Source organism: Mus pahari, chromosome X (genome assembly GCF_900095145.1).
Source record: "Mus pahari chromosome X, PAHARI_EIJ_v1.1, whole genome shotgun sequence".
Lineage (NCBI taxonomy): Eukaryota > Metazoa > Chordata > Mammalia > Rodentia > Muridae > Mus > Mus pahari.
This window is the reverse complement of record NC_034613.1, coordinates 12,757,183-12,775,202: the sequence shown is the minus strand read 5'-3', so window position 1 is coordinate 12,775,202 and position 18,020 is coordinate 12,757,183. Positions and strand designations below refer to the sequence as shown.

Genomic DNA, 18,020 nt, shown 5'->3' with positions numbered 1-18,020 from the left:
ATAGGGAACTTTCGGGATAGTATTTGAAATGTAAATAAAGAAAATAATAATAATAATAATAATAAAACCACAGCCAAGAGTAATTTGGGGAGGGAAGGATTTATTTCATCTTATAATTTGCAGTCCATCATCCAGGGAAGTCAGGACAGGAGCCCAAGATAGGAAGTGATAAAAAAGCCGAGGAGGAGTTTAACAAGCCTCATGGCTTGTTAAACCTCCTTCCTTCCTTCCTTCCTTCCTTCCTTCCTTCCTTCCTTCCTTCCTTCCTTCCTTCCTTCCTTCCTTCCTTCCTTCTTTTATTAGATATTTTCTTTATTTACATTTCAATAGTTATCCCTTTCCTAGTTTTCTTTCTGAAAATCCCCTATTCCCTCCTCCCTCCCCCTGCTCCCTAACCCATCCACACCCACTTCCTGGCCCTGGCAGTCCCCTACACTGGGGCATAGAGCCTTCACAGGACCAAGGGCCTCTCCTCCCACTGATGATCGACTAGGCTATCTTCTGCTACATATGCAGCTAGAGCCATGAGTCCCTCCATGTGTACTCTTTGGCTGGTGATTTAGTCCCTGAGAGCTCTGGGGGTACTGGTTAGTTCATATTGTTGTTCCTCCTATGGGGCTGCAAACTTCAGCTCCTTGGGTCCTTCATTGGGACTCTAGCTCCTTCATTGGGGACCCTGTGCTCAGTCCAATGGTAGACTGCGAGGATCCACCTCTGTATTTGTCAACCTGCTTTCTTAGCACTCAGGACCACTAGCTTGGGAGTAGTACCACCTATGGTGGCCTGAAGTCTCCTACATCAGTCATCAATCAAGAAAATGTACCACAGGCTTGTCTAAAAGCCAATCTATTTGGGGGCATTTTCTCAACTGAGTCATCTCCAAAATAACTCTAGCTTGTGTCAAGTTGATAATAAATATATATCAGGGAAAGATTTTCCCCATATAAACACTAAAATGTTATGTAATTACGATAAATAAAATGAGCCAAAATAAAATTTTAAGAGCAAGGTAAATATTCATATTTTTCAGATGACAAATCTGCAACCTGTTATGCTAAACAGAAGTGAACTAAATAAAATATCTAGAACCACTGCTCTAAGTTATGACATTAGAGATCCCTTTCTCTGAGGGTCTGCAGGCAAATCTTATTTAAAGCACTCTGAAGCTCACATGCAGTAAGTTTAAGTCAGTCAGTCCTTCCTTCCCACTTACAAGCAGAGTCACCTTATTATGTTTGGAATAGAAAGTAAAATAACATTATACCTTAGATATCTCAAAAACATTACCTGTACATGCACCATATATGCCTATAAGAATTTTTTAAAATGTATTTTTATTTTACGTGCACTGGTGTTTAGCCTGCATGGATACTTATGCAAAGGTGTGAGTGTCTCAGATCTTGGACTTTCAGACAGTTGTGAGCTGCCCTGTGTGTGTTGGGAATTGCACCCAGGTCCTTTGGAAGAGCAGTCTGTGCTCTTAACCCCCAAGACATCTCTCCAGCCCCTTTAAGAATGATTTCTAAAACCAGTCACCAGACTTTTATCTATTCAAATGTACCTTTCCACACTCAAATGGTTTACAGAACCATCTATCTAATCATAGTGAATCTTAAATTTATTGACAGTTAATGGATGAAACTCATCAAAACGTGGGCTATATATTTTAGAGTTATAGCTTATTCCCTCTCAGAATGAAATTACTCAGCTTTAGAGTCTAGTTGATACATGAGCTCTGACACTAAAAGATGAACATTAAATACCATTATGAGTATTATTTTGAGAAGGTGACTCACTATGTTGTTCAGGCTGGCCTTGAACTTCTGAGGTGAAATGATTTTCTTTTGCTTCAATACCTTGAGAAGCTGCTCCAAACATGTGTATCACTATTCCTAGTAACCAATATGAATGCTGAAAAGAATAGGCTAAGGGTTGGAGAGATAGCTTACTGGTTAAGAATATTTACTGCACTTTCAGAGGATACAAGTTCAATTCCTAGCACCCATACTGGGTGGCTTCTAATAACTTGTAACTCCAGCTCCAGAGGATACAACACCCTCTTATGACCTCTGGGGGCACCCACCTACATACACATAAATAAAAATAAATCTTTGGGGAAAAAAAAACCCAAGCTCAATGGTCCAGAGACAACATCTGAAAAAGATTTCCACAAATGGTCTGTGGAGTGACACTATCCTGCACATGAGTAGGTAGCCTCTCAAGTGATTTCTGGGTTGACAGGACATTCTTACTGTGACCTTGAGTCAGGTTGAATTGGTTTTAACTTACTCCACCATTTCTCAGGGAACTTACCTGAATACAAGCCCCTGTCTTCAACTTGCACAGGTTGCAAACTAAGGCCCACCGGCTAGGTGGGATATGGGAGATTTTTGTGACAGGCTCCATTCTCTCAGGACAAGCGATACTGACCTACAAATAAAACATCATCATAAGGCAGAAGAACCAAGGCATGTCAAAAACACTTTTCACAAACTATAAATGATGTTATATGAAACTGAGAACATTAAAACAATGAGGCAAGCCATATCTTCCAAGGTTAGTACGGAACTAAGGATAAAAAAGATGTTTCTTTCCACTGCTCAGTCCTTCAATCATTTCTAGTAATGTAAACAATTCATATCTACAATGAGAGTGTAGGAGTGTAGACTAGGTAGGCATAGTTACCTAAAAGAATCAAGATATATCCATCTTTACTTAGAAGAAAGCTACTTAGGAAAGGAAATAAAGTTCAGAAATTCTAGAATCTGTTTTATGTTAGAGATGGTATCACATGCCTTGCTATTTCATTTAGTCAGCTAAAGATAAAGAAAGGCAGTGACAGATCTTTCTATTTGGTTTACAAAGCAGCATAATATTGTTGCAAAGTAACAGCAAATTTATGTAATGAAGGGACTGCAGCATGTAATTAGAAAGGATGAGGATGATACCACTTCTAAACCCCAAATCTTTAAGACTATGTAACTATTGTCATCTTACCCTACTCTCTCAGCCAAAGTAGCTTCAAAGTGAAATTAAGTCTTTGGGAATGCTGAAAGGAAAAGGACACTTTAAAAAAGATGGAAAAACTTTCCATTTGGAAATAAAGGGTCATGTAACTACTGGTAAAAATGTGTTTTTTTTTATAACTTTATACATGTACAAATGTTGTGCCTGTGTGCATGTCTGTGCACCACATGCATGCAGTGTCTACAAAGGCCAGAAGAAGGCATTAGATTCTTTGAGACTAGAGTAACAGATGGCTGTAAGTTACCATGTGGGTGCTAGGACAGAAACCTAGGTCTTTTGAAATAGTAGCCAGTGCTCTTATCCCTTGGACAATCTCTCCAGTACCAGAAATAAATAGGTTTTAAAAAGCAGTAACTATCAAAAAAGGATGATCCATCATCCAGATCAGGAAAGAGATCTTTAATAATCCAAAATGTACTGGAAATCAAGAATTGAGAAGCCCTAAGAGAACGTTAATTAAGGTTTTTTTTTAAATTTTTGTTTTATTTATTTTTGAGATAGGGTCTATGTAGCCCAGGGTGGCCCTTAACTCATGATTTTCTTAGTCTATCCTTCTGAGTGCTGAGATTATAGGTGATTTTTATTGTGTGTGTGTGTGTATGTGGTGGTTGGGATCAAGCCTAGGCTTTCCACATGCTAAGCAAATAATGTCTCAGCTATGTTCCCTGATTTTTGTCTGTTTGAGACATGGTCCCACTATGACTTAAGCTAGCCTTGAGATTGCTATGTAGCAAGGCTGGTTTTAGCTTTTGATTATCCTGCTTTTTCATCCAAGGATGAAGGATTACAGGCATACAATACCAAGCCTGGTTTCAACCTTTTTTAATTTTGATTTTTTTGATAGTTGGGAGCTGCCTTGTTCATAATAGGCAAATACTCTACCACTTACTATACCCTACCCCAAACTACTGGTTTTTGTTTGTTTCCAGAGTCTAGCTATGTAGGCTGGCTTTGAGCTTACTATACATCTCCAAGATGGCTTCCAGATCTCAGTCCTCCTGCCTCAGCCTTCCAATTATAGGGATTAGAGGAATGTCCTACCATGCTCAGTTTAGAAGCCATGTTTAATTAAGTTAATGAACAGTAGCCATTCAGGAAATATCTACAATTAAAGGATAGGTTTATAACAATGAATACATTTTGAATAAAAGCCTTAGGTAAGTGTTGAGTTTATAAGCACTCAAAAAAGCGTTTTAAGTAAAGAACAACTAGGTGTGGTGGTCCTTAATACCAGAATTTGGGAGGCAGAGGCAGGTGGATTTTTGTGAGTTCTAGGGCAGCTAGTCAGTGGGCAAGAGTGATTGTTTACTTTATTTGTAACAGCCTAAAATAAGAGATCTAAAGCAGAATAAATAAATAGACTATCCATATAATTATGAATAACTAAGCAATGTAAATTAATGAACTACTGATACATACTACAACACGGAGTTCTAGCCAGGCAACAAAGAATACTTCCTCTAAAAGTTCCATTTATATAAAGCTTAAAAACAGATAAAATTTATCCATAGTGATAGAAATTAAAATGGTTTACTCTCAGGAACTAGGGACCCTTCCAGGATGCTATTTATATATTTCTGTGGTATTTCATGTCTTAATTTGATTTGTGGCTACAGGTATTTTAAGTTAAGCTTTACTTTTAAAAATGTTTTTTTCCTCTCTTATGCTTATCTTTTTCTTTTAAAAAGTAGTTTATTTTAAATGTTTTTTAAATATTTATTTTAAAATTATGCATATATATGTGTGTGTGTGAGTATGTGCATGTGTGTGTATGGGTGCCTCTGGAGGCCAGAGGCCATCAATTTCCTGGTAGACAGACTTACAGGTAGTTATCTGTGAGCTGCTTGACATGCAGGAAGCTAAACTTGGGTCTTTTGTAAGAGCTCCTAATAGCTAAGATACCTCTAGCCCCACACCTTGGACTTTTATGTCTCTTCTCTCATACAAATTTATCAAACACTACTGAAAATATCACTCACAAATACAGAAATCTGGGCTAACAGGCACAGTTGTTTACAAGAAGACTGGAGGTAGCACAGAAATCTCAGAAATATAGTTGAGGAGAAAGCATTTCCATGGCCAGTCTGAGTCTGTCTAAACATCATAGGAAGGAAGGTACCCTGGAGGAAATTGGCCCAGATTTGGATGGTTACTTACTTCTGGAATCCACAGGGCACAGCTGACATGAGCCCATTTAGTCCCTGTTCTGGTGGTCTTCATGGCTCCACCTTTCTTAGGACATAAAACACACTGCGGATAAATGCCCAGGACACAGGAGCGGCACAGCCAACTACCTTCTGGAATCTTGAGAATGCCATAGCAAGCCTGTAGGTATAAGCACACTTAGCTGAACAAGTCCATATCTAGGATTTAGTAATTTTTAAACACTAAAAACCAAGCTTGTTGCATCATCTGAACTAAGATTAGCATGCGTACCTATGAGAAATAGCTTTAATGAAGACAGAAAAAGACTAAGTGGTAATTCATATCAAGATTAGTCCAACTACTAAGAGTTGGACTACAGACATTTAAAATTTTTTTTGAAATAATCCTTTTCCTGTATTCCAAACTGTCTTCAGTGTTTATATAACAGGTCAACCAAGCAATAACGGACTAATTTCAACATGTCATGTAGTATTGTGATAAAAAAGTGAAATAAGCTAATGTTTATATAGAGTCTAATACCTGGTACATAAAAACATTCAGCAAATTATAGAAATTATTTGCTTGGGTTGAATAAAAAGACTTGTGAATTGAATTACAATAATCCACAATGAGTTCTAGGAGCCTTTTCAATTCTTTATTGAATGATACTGGAAAATAAATAATAACTCAGAGAGATGGAAAATTACTTAGGAATTATTCTAGACTCTCCTCATCTTTGATTTTGTCCATTTGACCCTCTTTATTGCTCTACTCTATTTCAGAAGAAACCTAGTTGCCTTTAGGTTCCTCACATAACTAAATATACCCTACCTATACCATCAACTGATTCAACCTAGCAGTTTCAAAAATTTTTGTGGGTTTCAGAGATACACACTTAGGTGAGATTCACTAAGAATTATAACCATCCATTGCCAATCTTTCTTTCCTTTATCTTCCAGACCAAATCCCTGGACTTTTACTTACTTACCTTCATGCACTGACTCTTGGTGCTTGCACTTGCTTCTTACATTGAGTCCCAGAGGCTGAACTGCTTTTCCATCCCCATCCTCACCACTATTACTCTATCCAACTCCTTGTCACACTATTCTAGGATGAATTTATTTCTAAATTTGTTCATTCATTCTTCACAGCTTTCACCCTTCCTCTGTTTAGTTGTCACATTCTTCTCAGTAAAATTCTCTAGGGATTTTTCCTGTTCTTTTTTTTTTTTTTTTTTTTTTTTTTGGTTGGCTTTTTTTTTTGTTGTTGTTTTCGAGACAGGGTTTCTCTGTATATCCCTGGCTGTCCTGGAACTCACTTTGTAGACCAGGCTGGCCTCGAAATCAGAAATCCACCTCCCTCTGCCTCCTCTGGGATTAAAGGTGTGTGCCACCACGCCCGGCTGATTTTTCCTGTTCTTATCTCATTTACCCACCATCATCTAAACTAGGTGTTGGCTACTGCTTAAGACCTGTTTTATAAGGCTAACAAACTTAGAATGTTTTTTTTTCACATTTTAAAGGTTCTAAGATGCGGGGGCGGGGGGAGACAACACACAATAGAGATTATATACAGTTGACGAAGTCTTAAGTACTTCTGACACTAAGTATTCAATATCTGTATAAAGAAGTAGACTATGGATATATACACAAAACGGAATTGGAAAGGTTTTAACTTTCACATAGTTTTAAAGAAAAAAAAGTTGTATGATGTTAAATTCTAAAGTCTAGTGATACAAACTTCTGAAGTACGAATGTATAGTCGACACTGAAGAACAATGAACATGATATGGTGGAGTAAAAAAGGTAAATTATATTTAACCAATCCAGATGCCAATATGCCACTATTCTTTTAGAGAGTAAACAAATATTCTTAATTATTATTTAAATGACCTTACAGTTAACAGAGGGAATTCTAACCTAAGTAGTTATTTATGATCCAAATTATATCTACTTTATAAGAATCTCAGTATTTTATTCATGTTTCCTGGGAGCTTTTTATGAGACAGATATGTTCATCCCAGATTGGTCTTTCAAACTCACAAATCTCCTGCCTCAAGTATACTGCCATGCCCAGTTTGGAAGAAGCTCTTTTTTATGAAATTTCATATTGTAACAAATTCCTAGCATTCACATATATCAGTTTATAGTCTGCAAGGCCCAGTCAAATGCTATTGCCAATGCGTGAGAGAGGTATCATTTATATTGACCTGGTATATTTCTAAACAAATGTCATAATCTGGGGGGATGGGATTGGGGGGATTATTACATTACAGTTACATCAAGGAACCTGAATATAATTCTTTGATATTTCCCCCTAATTGTAAAAGAAAAACATAGAAAATATATAAAGATGACTTCTGTCTTATTTCCTTCAAGCCATAGATTCAACCATCTAAAACCTCTTTAGTAAGAAACATTACAAAGTTCAAAACTGTTCAGATCTTAGGAAAGTTATTATATAAGCCCAATGGAACCAGGAACAAAACCGTATGTGTTAGTATTTCTATAAAAATATGAGTATTTGAATAAAATGGGCAAAGACTATAAACAACCTCATATTAGCTAAGTTCTGGTATTGTTTCCAAATCAGTTCTGGTTCAGAATTTCAGATAAAAGGGAAATCATCAGAAAATTTTAATTTTGGAATTAATTGTATAAGAGGACCTATGGGTGTGTATTATCTGATACTTTAAGTTCATAGTTAAGTCATAAAAAGATTTTTGTTTCTATTGAAAATATATTACAATGCCAATAATTGATACAATGAAGATAAAATTTCCAAATTTACCTTTTTAAAGATACAACTAAATGAAGAAAAAGGCTAATTCGGTATGGTGGTTTTAATGTAGATGTGCAGCTTGGTCTTCATGTAGGTCCCTGAACAATTGTAGTGGGGCTGTCTCTGACTTGAACTCTGTTGCCTGTCTGATCCCTTTCCCCCAGCTGGATTGCCTTGCATCAGTGGAAGAGGATGCAGTTAGTCCTGCTGAGTGAGACTTGATATGCCAGGGTGTATTGGTATTGTGGTGGGTTGCAGGGAGGTGACATGACAGGGGGAAATGGGAGTGGGAGGGTGAGACTGGGAGGAGAGAAGGGAGGGGGCTGTGATTAAATAAACTGAATAAAAACAAATACAGTGAATAAATAAATGAATGAAAAATAAAGGATAGAAGGATTAGAAGGTGTGGCCTTGTTGGAGGAAGTAAGTCACTGGGGTGGGCTTTGAGGTTTCAAAAGCCCATGCTATGCCTAGAGAGAGTGTTTGTGTCTTTCTCTCTCTCCCCCCCCTCTCTTTCTCTCTGCCTACAGCTCAGGATACCACTCTTAGCTACTTCCCAAATGCTTGCACCATGCTCCTTGCCATGATGATAATAAGAATAAACCTCTGAAATTACAAGCAATTAATGCTTTCTTTCATAATAGTTGCCTCTTCTCAACAATGATTAAGGTAATTGGTGACAAAAAATTTTGAGTTCTTTCTACAATAGAAAAAGTTAAGGTTAAGGTTAGGTGGCCTGAAAAAGTCTTAAGTCTTGGTTGTTTTCTATCTCCTATGTTATGCAGGCTCATTATTCTATTAGTTTTGACCAAAATGATCTTTCTAGAATACAAATATCCTTTTAGAATTGATGGAATAAATCAGAAGTTTATTAGTTTGTCAGAAGACGCTTCACATGTGTGCCTTTTTCCCTTTCCTATCCTTGGCTTCCTTGCTTTTCCTCCATTCTTCAAATACTCATAGATGTATGATTCTAACATATTTTACCCACTCTTGGACTACTTGCCATTAACATAGTCTGAACCTTTCTGGATATACTGACATCAGTTTTCAGCCATTAAGATTCAGCATTGAGTGTTACCTGATGAAAGTTGCGTTTTACCTTTATCATTTCCATGTATTACCACAGGAGCATGGATTTATAATCTATAAAAGTTCCTAGACACTATGGTAAACTGACAGTTTCTTTTTAGTCATTACACCATGGTCTACCTGGGGGAGGGGCAGAAAGCATATCTGGCTCTTAATTATTGTGTCACCATAATGCAGCACAGCCCTGGCTCATGGATGGTATTTAGTATGTATACAGTATTTGTTAAATGAATTAATAATATCAATAAAATATATAACATATTCAGACAAATAAAAATTCAGTTAAGTATAAATCAAGAACGAACATGAACTACAGCTTGGAAGATAAATACATTTTGATAATGTGAGGTAGAAGACAAGATTGTGTATGGCTATGCTCACATGTACATGAGTGCTTGTACATGTGTATGGAGGTCAGAAGTTAGTGCTAAATATCTTCTTCCTTAATGGTTCTCCATTTTGTTTGTTGAACCAGGGTCTCTCAATAGACATGAAGCTTGATTTAGCTAGGCTGGCTGGCCAGCAAGTAACAGGGAACTTCTTGTCTCTGCCTCTGCAGACCTAGGGTCAGTTCTCTACATGTATTTTGGGAACTCAGGTTCTCATGCTTTGTCAGCAAATATTTCATCAACTGAACCATCTTTAGCTCTTAGAAGAGATTTTAAAATTCAGACATGGATATAAAATGGAGACAGGATAGTATTACCAATATTCATCACTATATATCAAGTGACCTTGTTTCACCAGAGCACAGAATATAGATATGGACAAGAGTTGAAATGAGTGCTGATATCACTAACACTATTATTATTAATATGCCATTATTAATCATTATTAATATGTGTTAGAAAGGATGTCAAATAACTTGGGTAAAGTCACTTAACCTTTGCTTACATTTTCTGTAAAAATAAGGCATTAAGACAGTCCTTTAGAGTCCCAGACTCCTGTGGTCTCCACATGTAGGGTTGACCTAGGTTTCTGGGAATAGTATATAGGGAAGGCCCTGGGTACTAAAATAAGAACTCTTTGCCTTCTATATAGAGATTACAGATCATGGGTCAGTGATGATGTCCTAGAGAATCTAAGGCAGAGAAAAATCTTAAATGCAGAGGAGAGTCTCCTAGGCAAGAAGCATAGGGACTTCCTGAGTGAATCAAATGAGACAATTCCAATAGTTTGGACATAATGTGACACAATAAAGACCTAGGTTTAGCCTCTTGGGGATAGGTGAAGCAGCTTAGAGATCATAAGAAGTAGTGTTTCTAGAGAGAGTACTAAAAAAAGCAGCCTAATTTTTATTTTTCATCTTTAAATGTAAGACATTTATATATGGGTGTTAGAAATAAATAATTAACGAAATTCAAAAAATCTGACTGTTGATCAGGTAGGGCACTTGAGCCAAGCCTGATGATGTGAGTTTAATCCCCGAACCCCGACACTAGAAGAACCAATGCCTAAATGTTATCTTCTGACTTTGACACTAATGTTGACCTTGTATGAGGAGATGCTCTCCATTTGGACTAACCTGATGTACACAGACGTTACACTTATCACAGAATACCATATCATTCCCTTCTTCACTGTCTGGAGACCGGCACACATCACAGATCACATCTTCATCATATTCTATTCCTAGCCCTTCCACTGTCTCAATAGCATGGTTCATATTTTCATGGCAGTGGCGTTCCAGAACTTCTATTGTCTTTTCCATAAGAGTCTCATCAATTGGGCCATAACCTGCACAGAAAGATATAAAATTGAAAAAAATAAATCCTTGTCCATCTCCTGCTAAAAACCCTAATCTATTTTCTTTCATTCCTACTACTACAAGACTTTTATGAACAGCTATAACTTTGAACACTTTAATTTGTAGCATATTAAATTTCTTACTTCTTTAAACACAAATAACATATTATCAACAAATTAACTTCACTAAGAACACCTAATAATTATGTATTTTTCTCTTGCTCTCAGCATTCCCTAGTTGCCTGTATTTCTTTGTATAGGGTTGAATATGGCACAATCACCTAAGTGTACAGTAGTGGTATGCATGTCATGGAGGTAACCAATGGAAAACTATAAATGGTACTGGAAATTTAGCAAGTGCAAGCAAAGTCATGGATATTGAAGGAGAACCTACAACCACTATTTTATTAAACCAGTACAATCTCTATTTACATTCTAAACATTTGTCCTGATACCCACAAGTAAGTGCAGTCTCTACCCTTCATCAAGAGAACTTATCTTTTAAACAGAGACAACTACATAAAACCATAAGCAATCAAAATGCAGAGTTGTGGAGCTCAGCTTCAATGGCTATATATCCACAAAACACACCCCAGAGGGAGCATAATGATAGTAGGAACCAGAAGACCAGAAAGTTTGCTATGAGGCTGTGTCTCCTAGTGATGTCATAAGCTACACCTATAAAATCTCACCAATATGACACAAACAGATATGGTAAAGTAGATAGGGAAAAAAAACCCATGAGGCCTCACCCCTACACACACAAAACACCTCTTCTAAGATTAATTGAAATGTGGTGTACTGGATGGGATCCTATACCAGAAAAAGATCAGTAGAGAAAAAATGGAAAGCCCAATAAAGTTTGGAACATAAGTTAACAGTGATGGTACCTGTGCTGGTTTCCTTCATCATGGTAAATATATCACGGCAAAGAAATTTGTTAATATTAGAGAAACAGAATATATCTGAGGTAAATATTTGTATTTTCTGTACTGAATGGCCATTTTTTTCTGTAAATCAAACTGTTCCATTAAAAAAAAAGGTAAAATGCTCATCCAAAGAGTATTAATTGTATACCATTAAACTTATAGGGCAGTTTTTTAATCAAAGGAAGCATTGTGATGACCGTGTTATCTATGAATTCTATACGCATGCAAAACCACACAGTGAGGTACTTTCATTAGGTTGTCATACTCTGTCTTTGCCCCTCTTTTATTGCCTTCTCTGTGATTTACACTCTTAATTGGCCACCTGAGACTCTCCTTAGAGGGTAAATAAAAAAACAGAACATGCTAAGTTTTTAAGAGCCAAAACTAAGATTATGTTGTTGGCAGAATAACTGTTATTAACATGCCAAAGATTTAATATAATTTTAACTTTTTTATATGTATTCATATACTAGCTTCAACATAGAAAACTTAAAACTGAGTTTAAAACTAAGAACTGCTTTGGAGATATTTTTCCATTTAATTCTGGGCAACAAAATTAGAAGCCTTCTATTAAAGGATGATCAGAGTAACTTATCACTTGTAGTGGGTGCTGTTAAATGCTGTAGATAGACCTTTTCTCCAACATCTGGAAGACACACCTCAACCTGTGGCCCTGCTCATTAATAAGAATGCTTTTCAGGACTAATCCAAGAACAAGTTTCAGTATCCTTTTCACCAGAAGTTTAATCAACCATCACCACACTAACATTTAACAATATGAAACAACTTCATGAAATTTATGTGCCATCCATATCTGTACTATTACACTGAACTAAGGAAAGGTAATTTAAATTTTATTATTTTATTTTAACATAGATTAAAATTGATATAGATAAAATACTACTATATTTTATGTACTTGAATAAATGCCTCATTTGATCAAAAATAGTAAGTGAAAGGGTGGATAAGAAAGGAAAGCAAGACAAAAGCAAGTTTTGCAGTGCTTAAACAATTAAAAAAAAAACACTGATGAAGTCAAAGCACAACTTACTTATAAAGAAAATAGCTTACCCATTTCTCCAAGGTCTTCATTGAGTTCCTGAAGCCAGAAGATATCCATGTCATCTAGGTCATAGCGGCATGTAGATGCTGCTAGCTCCAGGGTATTGATATAGCCAGGTTCTGCAGACTCTGGGCTGGAGCAACGGATATATTTCCGGGGTCGGACAAAAAGCATCTCCTTTACTTTTTCAGATATAATCCTAGAAAAGCAAACATTGGCAACAATCAACAAAATAGATTTCAGGTGCTGACAGGATACACCAAATGACTTTGGTCATTCTGGGGAGCATGCTTTGCTTTATACTTTGGGAGATATGGCAGATCCGTTTCTAGAAGCAAATGATTCTGCAAATTCAGTTTCATCATCTGCTGTGAACTTATTGAATGATAATGATATGCTTCATTTACCTCCACATATCTGAGACCCTACTATCATTTATTCTAAGAAGTGTTATGTGTTGTGTCTTCTTCGTCCAATAGTCACCAAGTATATTTAGAAGGAAAAAAATCTGGTAATAAGTACTATCTTCACAAAGGTAGCATTAATATGCCTCAGGAAAACCCGTGATTTTCCTCCATAGATAGTAGTGCAAAGTACAGGTTTTAAATATACACAAGCATAATTTTGGGGCTTTTTGCCATTCATTTGTAAAGTGGTCTTAAAAAATTACTTAATTTAGATAAGGTTATTTTGTTGAAAAAAAGTAGACAACAATAATAAATTAATAAAATAATACCAAACTGGTAAGATTATTATGCTTATATGAAATAAAGTATTTAGTATGGTATATGATAAAATCAGGTTTTGGTAACATTAGCGATTGCTATATTCTTATTATTTTCATTATGCAATAGAGTTAAAACAAAAAGATCATAGGCTTCCACAAAACTCAAGGCATTCCTAACACATATGAGAGCAGCCACAGGTCTGAGCCAGGGCAACATGATGGAATGAAAGATTCCTACTGTTGGATCAACTTTTGCAGTGAGCTTGAGAAAATCTATAGTGCTCTTGATATTCAAGAACCCAAGGCAAGAAAACCAATCAAAGGAAAAAATGAAAAAAAAAATTCATGCCCACAACTTATTCTACAATTGATGGTTTAACAGATGAGGTATCAGAAAAATACAACTAGGAAGAAATCTGGATTATTATTTCCTGGCAATTTTAAAGAACAGAGTTATTTAGAGGTGGTGGTAGGGAGGCTGAATCGTGTTATCATAAAATAATGAACACCATTCCTCTGGAAGGATTTGAGAGTTAATTTAATTACAGAGTCATTATATATGTAGAAGGGTTATCAAGCATATCAATACATGTAATATATAGTTGATCATGTAAGTATAGAGAGCATATTTATTTTCTTCTAAGCATTCTTCCCAAGGCCCATGATTCCAAATAATTTATTTTGAATAAAGTTAATAACTATATATTTGTACATCTAAATTTTTATATAATATGGAGATTCGAAGCCAAAAGCAGTAAATATTTTGAGGAAAATGCAGAAATCTTAAACATTAATTGAAGATAAAATTTTGGGAACTGTATCCAGAGGCCTGTTCCAACTGAAAAGGATAAAACACATGCTCTCCAGAGACTTCAAGATCAAATATACTGCACCTCTTTTGGTACATGGCCTTACAAAGCAATTATAGAATATTTGATTTTTCCCCAAGATATGTCTTTTTCTTAAAAAAAAAAAAAAAAAGACATCACAGCTAATGATTCATCTCAAGTACTTGAAATTATACAAGGAAAATGTACATTATAAATTTTCTTGAATGAAGGTTATGTTTAAAAAGCTTCTGGAAGAACACAAAGGAGAATATATTTATACATCAGAGTAGGCAAAGGTATTTTAAATCAAACACAAATGTCATCAAACATAAAAGGAAAAGACTGAAAAAACACACGTACTAAAACTATGGTTATTAAAAGAGAGAAAAAAAGCAATTCATGGGGTAGATGATATTTGCAACTAAAGATAGGCAACAAAGGGCTTATAACTATAATGTATATTAAAGTCTAACAAATTAATTTGGAAAAGAAAAATACTCCAATTAAAAACTAGAGGAAAGACTTAAGCAGATACTTCATAAATAAGGCTACATTATGGCAAATAAAGAATTTAAAGAGTCTCAATCTTATTAGTTATCACAGATATTTAAATCAAAATCACTGTTATCTATTAAAATGGCTAAGATTTAAAAGACTGACACAAAACTAGTCTATGAAGGTCTAAGTGATGGTAAGAAGTTGAAGCAAATAGACCTATTATGCTGCTGGCTTGGGCATGAACTGATATAAGCCACTTTAGCAGCAGATGTTATAGTTACAAGGTATGTATTCAATATGAACAGATAGATGTCCTTGACCTAGCAAATCTACTCCTAGGTGTATATTTAATAAAAATTCACAGACATGAAAGATAAGTAAAAAGATTTAGTTTCTGCAATTGCTGGAAGCAACCTAAATGTCTACTGAGGGTGAATGGATAAATAAACTGTGGCATATTCACACAAAGAAATATGATGTATGAGTGAAAATTTAATGAACTACTACATGCAATGGCATGGATGGATCTCACAAGCATAATGATGAACAGAACAATCCAATCTCAAATGAATACATACTATAGGGTTCTATTTGTATGAAGTTCGAAAACTGGCAAAACTGTTACCTACGGTGAGGGAGGTCAGTTACTGGCAGGGAGCAGAAGAAAGGCTTCTGGGGTGTTGGTAATGTTCTATTTCTTGATCTGAGTGGCAGTTAAATGAATATGTTTAATTCATGAAAATTCATTCAGGTATACAATTATGCATTCTCTATTTTATGAGTGTATATCATATTTCAATGCAAAGTTTAGCATAATGATTAGAATGGTGAAATCATCTCAGTCACCTTTTATTAAATATAGTGAACTAAAGTCTGAATCTGAGGACTGAAACAGTAACACCAAATGCAAGAAAACGCATGGGTAAAAAGGTCAAATTAATGCAAATTTACAGAAGTTGCTGAACTTAGAGAAGATCTGTAGAAATGTTACTTTGGGATTTTATTTTATTTTGGATTCTATCCTGGAATTTGCTATGTAGATCATGCTTATCTCCAAGTCACAGAGATCCTCCTGCCTCTGCTTCCTGAATACTGGAATTAAAGGCATGTGCTACCATGCCTAGAGGATTTTTTGGAGACAGGTTCTTTTTTTTTTTTTAGATTTTTAAAATTTATTTTTATTTATATGAGTGCACTGTGGCTGTCTTCAGAAACACCAGAAGAGGGCATTGGATCCCATTACAGATGGCTGTGAGCCACCATGTGGTGGCTGGTTTTTGAAAATGGTACCTCTAAAAGAGCAGTCATTGCTCTTAAACCGCTGAGCCATCTCTCCAGCCCTTGAGACAAGTTCTTGCTATGTTCCCTGCTTCAGCCTCCCAAGGGCTCTGTGTTGGTATCTCTAGCTTAGGACTTTTTAGAAACAGCTTCATTTACATACATACATACATACATACACACACACACATACACACAAAACATCTGGTTATCAAAAGATACACTTAAGAGTATCTTTTTGTTTTGTGTGTATGTGACTAGTATAGCTTTAGAGCAGTGGTTCTCAACCTTTCTAACACTGAGACCATTTAACAGTTCCATATGTGGTGACTACCAACCATAAAACTTTTTAGTTGCTACTTCATAACTGTAATTTTGCTAGTCATGAATCTTAATTATCTGATATGTGACCTCTAAGGGGAATCACGACTCATAGGTTAAAAACTACTGCTTTCCTAAAGAGGAAAGCCTGGGATAATCCTTTTATGATTTTCTTTGGACATATAGAGACATATAGAGATACTAACAATGGCATCCTGACCAAAACATGTTCACAAACCTAGAGATCTAAGTAATTCTGTCAGGACAAGGTAAGCCTAGATTTCAATTTAGACCCTTTAGTATAACTGAATGTTTCAAAAGCTTTCTAAGATGACGGACTTTGGTTAAAGGACCCACAACCATAGGTCTAGGGAAAGGTTTATTCACTTGTTCTTCAGACATGTATATCAGAGTGGCTGAAACAATACTAAGTCAGGTCCAAGTGGACACTGCTGTGCCACTGAGGATTCATTGAAAATGAAACTACTACTACTATTCTTTTCTGACCCAAAGCCTCCCAAAGTATCTTATTGACAGTGGCCACTCAGGGACTAATTGATCTCAATATTTGAAAGGTAGAGAATATGCTGTTTTCTAGTGAGTGTCTAGAATTACTTGTGAACAGTAGAAACTATATAAATATCACAGTATTATATATTTTAAAAAGATTTGAAATGAGTATCTTAAAATTAACTATTAACTAAGTCTCTCACAAAAATATCCTTTTTTTTTTTTTTTGAGATAGACTCAACTCTGTAAACTCACTATGAAGCCCAGGCTATCCCTGAACTCATGTTGATCCTTCTGTCTTTGCTTTCCAAGTGTTGGATTTATAGGACTGAATCACAATCCCTGACTTCATAAATATATATTTAGGTATACTCTCTCCAAATGCCCCATGTTAATCCTGTTACTTTGTAATGATCTTTTCTTCCAAAGTTTCTGCGACTTAATGGATAAGACAGTTGTACTTACATGACATAATGACATTTTCTAAATTTCACATATTCTTTTACAATGTGACTCTACTGTTCAAGTTCTAAAGATTATTTCTCCTCCCTTTCAGTAGAAAGTGGCTTATGATGGCTTGAACCAGCAGAGGTAATATCATGAGCACTGTAAGCTGGGTCATAAAAAGGAGTGCAGCCTTCACCTGGCTGTCAGGAAGGAACAGGTACAATTCAGAGTCTTGTGTCTTGTGCCTGGGAGCCTATAAGGAATATGACTGTGCTGAATTGTCAGACTATGAAGCAGCCAAGCCAAATGTAATCCGCATGTCATGCCAGTATAAGGACACAGGTACATTTGTGAAAAGGCCTTTAAAAGGTTTCTATTCCAGATCCCCAGCTATTTACTGTGTGATGTTCAAATTTCGAGTCTAATTGCTCTGAGCTACTAAGTTTGGGGGCAATTTACTATAAACACTGAAACTTATAATGGAAACAAACACTAGGGAACATCTTTAGGTTTTTGTTTTTGTTTTTGTTTTTTTTTTTAAGTTTTTTGAGGCAGGGTTTCTCTGTGTAGCCCTGGCTGTCCTGGAACTCACTTTGTAGACCAGGCTGGCCTCGAACTCAGAAATC

At 35.9% G+C, this 18,020-nt stretch overlaps 1 protein-coding gene across 4 annotated transcripts in view; it reads right to left on the bottom strand.

The window, feature by feature from the left end:
• Window positions 1–18,020, bottom strand: part of Jade3 (jade family PHD finger 3) — a 50,392-nt gene that overhangs the window by 14,313 nt on the left and 18,059 nt on the right. For 2 of the 4 annotated variants that reach the window (XM_029534428.1, XM_021187919.2), the window contains 5 exons: window positions 15,464–15,541; window positions 12,792–12,982; window positions 10,571–10,782; window positions 5,185–5,352; window positions 2,314–2,430 (listed from right to left, as the gene is read on the bottom strand). In XM_029534428.1, the coding sequence (XP_029390288.1) occupies window positions 2,314–2,430; window positions 5,185–5,352; window positions 10,571–10,782; window positions 12,792–12,982; window positions 15,464–15,541 (766 nt within the window). The remainder of the gene's footprint in view (window positions 1–2,313; window positions 2,431–5,184; window positions 5,353–10,570; window positions 10,783–12,791; window positions 12,983–15,463; window positions 15,542–18,020) is intronic. The other 2 variants (XM_021187921.2, XM_029534429.1) reach the window with 1 other exon arrangement.